Source organism: Triticum dicoccoides, chromosome 2B (assembly GCF_002162155.2).
Source record: "Triticum dicoccoides isolate Atlit2015 ecotype Zavitan chromosome 2B, WEW_v2.0, whole genome shotgun sequence".
In the NCBI taxonomy this organism is placed as follows: domain Eukaryota; kingdom Viridiplantae; phylum Streptophyta; class Magnoliopsida; order Poales; family Poaceae; genus Triticum; species Triticum dicoccoides.
This window is the reverse complement of record NC_041383.1, coordinates 252,607,500-252,615,402: the sequence shown is the minus strand read 5'-3', so window position 1 is coordinate 252,615,402 and position 7,903 is coordinate 252,607,500. Positions and strand designations below refer to the sequence as shown.

Here is a 7,903-nt window from a genome sequence, read left to right as displayed (position 1 = left end):
TCACCGAGATGGGATTGTAATCTCTCTGTTTCCTTTTGTAACGTTTCGGTCAAACCAAAATGAGCGATCGGTCCCACCGAGACTGCAATGCAAACTCTCTGTATCCCTTTCGTAAGAAGTATAGTTTTCCCCCTCAAATCCATGTTGATGGATCCATAACCCCCTGAACTCCAACTAGCACAAATGCCCGTGCGTTGCAACGGGAGAAAATAAATACCACACACATCTAACCCAGTAAGCCATGAGATATTTGGCAGCATCTAGTAACGGTGTCATACCACCCAAATCTTCCCCATTTGTCCGGAAGTACAGTCCGGTCACTGTCCAAAGAAAAGAGAGAGGAAAAAACAAACCGGACCCTCACTTTGTCCTCATATAACCGGACAATCGCAAATGGGCATATCCACATCAAATATAAAGGAGAATATGGGGATGTCCGTGTATATCTGAGAAGCCATTCACTCACGTAGGATATAGTCCACACCGGATCATCTTTTCTCTTTCTTTACCCTCTCTCCATCTCACCAATCACATGTAATTGACCGAACAATTCAAAAACAAAGTAAGAAACATGATTGCATGCATGCACAAATAGAGACTCAATATAAAGACGTGTTCGCAGGCTTTTGAGATCGAAATTAGAAATCTAGAGCTAACCACGATAAATAAAAGAATTTAAAAATATATGCTCACTCGATGGGGTCCAGTTGACACCACGTACAGTCACGTGTAGTTCAAGCGAGCAACCACGTTCTATTTATCTATCGCCCTGTCAAGCGGCTGCCACTTCAAAGCTTATCCCCTCGTAGCGATGTGAGCCGGTGCTGCGAGATGCATTGCGTACCTGCGAGCCTAGGCGTTGCAAGGTATGTACCCGGGAGCCCAAGCTCGCGCGTCCGAGCGCCCCCAACCCCACCGTCAGCTCATCTCGCCGGAGAAGCAACACCAGCGGCGCCGCCCCGGTGCCTTCCCTCTCTCCTGCATGGCCTGCCGCCTCCTGTTCCTTCGTCAGGGAAGGACGCGTTCGCGCCTAAGCGCCCAGATGCCAGCTCATCTCGCCGGAGGGAGCACCAGCGTCGCCGCCCTCTGTGGTCTGTGCCTTCCTTTCCTCTCCCACCCCCCTCATGGCCCGCCGCCTCATGTTCTCCAGCAGGAACGACGCGGTCGCGCGCCTAGCCGCCAGCTCGTCTCGACGGAGTCCGGCGCGTCGCCGGAGGAGCACCGGCGCCGCCGCCCCTTGTGCCTTCCTTTCCTCTCCCATCCCCCGCATGGCCCGCCGCGGTCGAGCAAGCAGGTCAGCCAGATGATGTGTAAATCATGGTCAGTTGCTATGGCTTCTTCACTTCATTCGCTTCCTTTGCGCTGGGTTAATTCTTCTTTGCTTCTTCTCTTCGGTACCCTTGTTGATCCGGTTTTGCGTGGGCTGAGTTTGGTGGGCTTAGGCCAGACGGATCAGGGAGAAGTCCAACTGACTTAAAACAACAGCGACCTACAGAACGACGAAACTACAGACAGTTCCCCGAATTAGTACCACCTCGCGTATATGTTTTAAATTCAAACTGAAAGCGTAAAATCATGAGAAGAAGCGTATTGTGACGGTAAACCCGACAAAGTTAATCCGTGCTTTATTATTACTAGCACAAATGCCCGTGCGTTGCAACAGGAGAAAATAATGATTCCTATCAATCAAGATTGGCCGGGTCAAGGAACCGTGTCGTGGAAGAATGGTTGCTACTAACAAAAAAATGATGAATCATTTGAGAATCGAGAGGGGTATGAGTCCGAGTAAATTAATTTGACTGATCAACATTAACTACAGAATTATCAGTTCTAATGGCCTAGAGGTGGCAATTTCATTTTTGAAGGGAAAATGCATAGAGAGGCATGATATCTGAGCAACTTACTACACACTTGACCCAACCCGATGTACTCAAGTTCGTTGGTTGACACCGCCCACCCCTCCCCCCTCACCCGGCGACTTCGATGTAAATCTATGAACAACATCGGCTTCATAATTGAGCAAGGATGACATGAAGACACCACCCTTGCCATTGCCATTGACAGCTCACTCAAGGGCTAGCTACGTGCTAGTGCTCCAAATCTTCTACCAGAAACTCCCATGCCCACCGTCGTCGATGCTCACACAGCCACAAGCATTCGATTCCGTTGTGAGGGCTACTTTGTTATGGGCAAACTGTTCGACATGTACTTGTTTTAACTACATCATTTAAGTAAAAGAAGCACAATCCTCAATACCACATTCTGTAGAAAAACAAATTATGCATAATAACTCAAAATTTCTGCACAATAAACACAATCTCCAAAAAATCATAGCTGCTTCTTTTATATACACACATACACATAGAGAAAAGAGCGATGTAAAAATTCTTTACAGAAAATGCTCATTGGTACTTTTGGATTTTTGGATAAACGAATGCTTACCATGGCACAACCGATACATGCACATAAGATGATCCTATGCAGCTAATTGTGTAGCCAGGTCCTGAAACACTATTGCATAACTCATGAAAATCTCACATGAATAAAATTAAAATTAGAGGCATTTTCTGTGAACTAAAAGGGCATCTCATCATGTTATCGTCTTCTAATTAAGATAAATAGAAAAAAGAGCTTCGGATGGAGGAGAAAACTAATCGGAGCAGCCGATGCCAGATAATTAGAAGTTGTATGCATTGATGTCATGCGCTCACTATCGTCTTCTAATTAAGATAAATAGAAAAAAGAGCTTTGGATGGAGGAAATCGGAGCAGCCGGTGCGTGAACGTCCTGCTGCCCAGCTTGCATTAGAACCCCGGCCGTACACTGACTGGTGTTCATCGACGTCGTCGACTGCATGGACCCCGGCCGGTTGGCCGCCGTCGTCGCCGTTCTTGTAATCCACACCGCCTCTCCCCTCAATTTTTAGTGCCAGCCAACCAGACGTGCATGTCCCTTCCCCAACTCCCTGCCTTTATGTGGTCTCTTCTCTCCTTTTGAGTTTGACTTAATGGGACTCTTTTGACTGGTTGATTCTAGTTCAACTCACTTGTGTATATAAATTGATGGGATTTGATTTAAAGGAGTGATGTGGGACTAATATACAAAAAGTATCAGTTTTGACAATAGGCCTATTATAGTGCAGCTGGCTACAGCCTGATGTACACTAGTGTTTGGGGCGCCACCTGGTGGCGCCGCTTGAGAGGAAGTTAGGCGGTGCCAGGTGGGAGGCGCCCCTATCACTCACCTGTTTATACTATGTAGTGTTATTGCTTTAGACTCAAAATATAATAAGCCACAGGTATGCAACACATTCAAGAAATAGATCAGCCTTAAAAGGAAAATAGTGACATCATAGATATTAAGAGGCTTATATGAACACAGAAGCAGCAGTTTTAGTTCATACTAATTACATATAGTACCAATGGCTCAAAAGTGACAGAATGTTAGTACTTCTAATATAAACCACCAACTAATTCAAAAAATACAGCAGCACAAAGGATATGTCAAGAACAAATCAATAAGATCAGCATGTTGAACAGCCCATCAAATGGTTCACCTGATGTGCAACATCCTAATCCGTGAGAGCCGTCTCTCCTCCTGTGCTGCCTGATCTTAGATTAGCCCCCAAAGAGGCCCCCATTAGGCAATGGAGATGAACAACATCGGACGAGGCAAGCAAAGGAAACATGAATGTAGAAAGAAGCAGAAGCAAGGAGGAGAGGAGAGGGACCAAACGGCGGTGGCACTTACCTTTTATCTACTGACCATTGTATCATCCGTCGTCATCGCCTCTTGCCACCTCGCCCAGCACCGTCTTGCACCGCACTATCCTATTCATATCGGTACTCTATTAAAGTGGATTTTATCCATATAGGGATGTGCTTGTGCAGGTAGCATGCATCGACAAAAGTCCCTATATTACTATATGTGATCAATTTTATTCCTCTCTGATGTCCATAATCACCATCTACTCCCTCAGTTCCAAAACCTCTTATATTCTGACATGAACATGATACTATGCTGACGTTTGGTGTAAGTGGTATTGTTTTAGAATGATAAATAGATTGCTCTTGGTTGTTGTCCTGCACACTGCACTCGATTACATTATAACCCACATGATCAAGCATTCATTCATTTACTACTCTTGTACTTCTCATCACCCATGCTTTATCGAACTTGTAATTGTCACTTGTATAGCTATATGCTCATAATATTACCGTTTGTATTTATATAACCTACAAGAAACCTCGCAGCAGCAACCTAAAGCTGACAAAATACAAAACTGTAGAAACTAAAATAAAAACATATCTACAAGCCTAGTAACTTTGAAAAACTGAGTCCTTCTACAGTAGTTCAAATAGTCAAGAGTGAGAATAAGTCAATTAAAGGTTATCAGGTACTTATCTGGGCGTATATAGGCTTAAAGAATTTGGATTAAGAGAAGAGCACAAGACACAAGTAGAGAACTGAAGGTGATGTACCGTGGGATCTATCATATGATTCTTATTAACTCTGTATGCCACAACAACCATTGCAACCACAAATAGATCTAATGCAGTTGCAAAGGGCAGCAAAGGTTGATGGCATCACAACTGGAAGTACTAAGTAAACCCGCAAGCAAGCATCTACTTATTTTGTAATTAAAAGTAAGCTGACCTCATTGCTCATTTTGCTGGCCACAGCCAGTTGGGTAGGTGACACGCTTTTGGTCATATACACAACTGATAGAGGCAAACTGTGTGAGATTTGTAATCGAGCTAAAAAAAGAAGGGATGTTTTGTAAAAGAAAGGAAGTGTTGGCGGCGGGGGAGGGGGAGGGGGACCATGGGGTGTTGCCGGCGGGGTCGGGGGCGTCACCGGTGTCGGGAGAGAGGAAGGAGAGGGGGGGGGCTGAGGGTTATGTCGGGGAAAACTTGAGGTTTTTTTAGCTCACTACTAATGCAATCCTACCGCAACGATGCCATGCAATACAAAATAAACATGACCTAGACCTATACAACAAGGTTAACTCTAACAGAAACAAGGGATCATTTAGTAACAATCAATCTCACTAGTAATGCATTCAGATAACAATGAAATTTACATTTTGTGATATATGAAAAACATGACTGGTCAAAACAAACCATCTGCAGTGCAGCACCAAACACACAAATCGACTATAACAAGAAGCTAGAAGATAGTTCACAACACTAATCAACTATACTGCTAGACTTGCATGTGTCCCATGATAACAAAATTTACTCATATAAGATGGATAAAAAACAATTTTCAGAATATACTTGTGCCAGTTGTGTAGTACCTGCCTCCTGGCTTCGATGATGTTGAGGTCGTTTTCGAATGAGCCGGTGAGGACCCAAATCTGGAACAGATTGAACTCCAAAGTTGAAAAAAACTGAACCCGCCACATGTTTAGGCTTGCCTTCGCGCCGCAGAATTACCCGCCAGTCATTCATCGACAATGACAGTGGCAGAACATCAAGTTAGCTGATGGCAAGGACACAAAATCTAAAGCCTAAACATTGAAACAATATTGGACCACTATGGATAGGAGAATGTACCTATAACTTTGTAAACAAATTGGAGATAATGCTGAGTTTTTTAAGGAAAGGTCCAACCAACAGTACGCGGTGACACTTCAAACCGAGCCATGTCTTCCTCACCCGCTTCCAGTACCAGCAATCCCACCCGTCTCGGAAAATGGATCATGCATGTCTATATAATCTGAAGATTAAAAGCATCGTATGAATTTGAAGTTGCATTCCCAGATCAAATAATTGATGTGCAAATTTCCCTAAATACTGACAAAAAAATGGTTAAGCAAGGTAGACAGAGGAATAAAGCATTCCATGTGTTGACGAAAGGAACATACCTGACTGACCCACACAACAATGGTATGAACTTTGTTGTTGCAAATTAGAGTCCATGCCCCGGTAACTTCAAACATCAAGGATGCTGCATTTACTCGATACATTCCCCGCAACCGTACAGGACATAAGTCATGGTACATATCACGTAAATCTCCAAAAATATAAAACCTACATAAGGATTAAAAAAAGAGTTCGTTCAAAGAATTAGCACACAACAATTATGATCTATCTCCTTAGAACTAAAATACATTGCTCATCTTAGTTCCTCCTATTTAGTACAGAACGTGATGAAAAAAAAATCAGATTTTGTATACTGCAAGCTCATGCTAAAACCAGCTTAATCAATTGCGATATATAGATCAATCACCTGAGCCGCGTCGACGACGAGGGGACGCTAGTGACATGGCAGAACCCACGATTATTAACAAATAAGCACTAAAGCTTGCTGAGTTAAGACGATGGGAGTACTTCTCATATTACTCGCATATGAAATTAGAGAACCACCCCATAGCAGGTTGTCACCCTTTGAGCAAGCAATTGAAGGAAAAAAGAAAACAGTGGCCAGTTTAGGCAGTGTGAAATCAGTAAGACTTGGATTCAAAATATGTAACAATATACCATAACGTGCAATAGCATTGCTCTAGAAAACAACATCAGGAATGTCAAGAATAGGAACCTGCTAATAATTATTAGTCCTTTGCTCGCTCACTCACAGTATAATGAACTAATTTGTGATGCAGCAGCAGGAGGAGGAAGACTTGCCGTGCGGCTGCAGAGCATGGAAGCTTTCCACGGCGGCGCCACCAGTCGATTTCGCAGCAATATCCACCACCAGCCCCCGCAACTCCACCGCTGCCGCAGCCGCTCTTTGCCGTATGCGCCAGCTTGGCCCACCTCGCCGAGGCATGGGGGAACGTCGTGGCTGCGGTCGGCCTTGAGTGGAAGAAGGCCTTTGTCTCCGCGGCCATGATGCTGATCCCAGGATCTATTATGGATCGCCGCCTCGTGCTCCTCATGGATCTACAACCATCTTCCTTCCTCCTCGTATCCCTGCTTGAGGCCCCGTCGCTACCGCCAAATCCCACATCAATCAGCCGCCGCCATCGCGGGTTTCGCACAAAAATGGGGAGAGCGGATGGGTGGAGCGCCGGCCAAGGGAAGGAGGTGGGGTGAGGCAGGGCGGCGGCGGCGGCGGCGGAGAGCACAGGGGAGAGAGGAGAGGTCAGACGGTTGCGTGTGGGCGAGGAAGAGGAAAAGGAATCTGAATGCAGAGCGCCCTTCTCCTTGCCTGTTAAGCTTCCGCTGCCTCTTTTTTTCCTTCTAATTATTCTCCCCATTAAACGCTCAACATGCGGCCCACCCAAAACAAGCAGGTTGCTGTTTTGCCCAACCCACGCGCTCGCTCCAATCCGACGTGGCGCCCCTGAGAGTTCGCCCATGCTGCGCACGTTAATGCGTTTAATAAGCTGAGGTTGTGTGATCGATACTCACCTGGAACACATATTTTCACTGATACGCCAGTTCTTTTTATTTTATTTTTTGTCTAAGGTGGCAGGAGCAGGCCCATTAGATGAAGGACGCGGCCCGAAGGTGAAGTACTCGCTTCAGGTCGAGGCCCAGCCGGTTGAGCCTCCTGGTGACCACGAAAATCGACGGACGGAAATACAAATGGTTTTCCGAATTAGTACCACCTCGCTATATATTTTAAATTCAAAGTTAAAACGTAAACTTACAGGAAGAAAACGTATTATGACGGTGAACCCGGAGACCCAATCCGTACTTTATTATTAGGGAGAGATAGGAAAAGATACCATATAATTTACCCCCTCAAATTTGCAAAACCGGGTAAATCAAGCCCCGTAGTGGTTTTGGGTAACATTGAAACCGGTTTTGAGTGTTGACCAGAGTCAACACAACTTCGGCCTGGAACGCCTCAGCCTTATCCCTTGCGCCAGCAGCCTTGTCTCACGATGCATTACCCACTCCTTCTCGCAGCTCTCTCTCTCTCTCTCTCTCTCTCTCTCTCTCTCTCTCTC

At 45.3% G+C, this 7,903-nt stretch overlaps 1 protein-coding gene across 7 annotated transcripts; it reads right to left on the bottom strand.

Annotated features, from left to right (window-relative positions):
* Nucleotides 1-1,326: 1,326 nt before the first annotated feature.
* On the bottom strand, nucleotides 1,327-7,094 carry LOC119363370. Of its 7 annotated transcripts, none has more exons than XR_005173921.1 (5): nucleotides 5,870-7,094; nucleotides 5,559-5,721; nucleotides 5,300-5,419; nucleotides 2,443-3,830; nucleotides 1,327-1,505 (listed from the first exon to the last, which is right to left on the bottom strand). XR_005173921.1 is itself a non-coding variant. In XM_037628708.1 (3 exons), the coding sequence occupies exons 1-3, from the start codon at nucleotides 6,881-6,883 to the stop codon at nucleotides 5,713-5,715; spliced, it is 429 nt and encodes a 142-aa protein (XP_037484605.1). In that variant the 5' UTR covers nucleotides 6,884-7,094; the 3' UTR covers nucleotides 5,549-5,712. The 7 variants fall into 7 exon arrangements, 1 of the variants encoding a protein (XP_037484605.1); XR_005173923.1 differs by lacking the exon at nucleotides 1,327-1,505 and having other exon boundaries at nucleotides 2,324-3,606; nucleotides 3,751-3,830; XR_005173926.1 differs by lacking the exon at nucleotides 1,327-1,505 and having other exon boundaries at nucleotides 2,324-3,606; nucleotides 3,751-3,825.
* Between the last annotated feature and the right edge of the window lie 809 nt (nucleotides 7,095-7,903).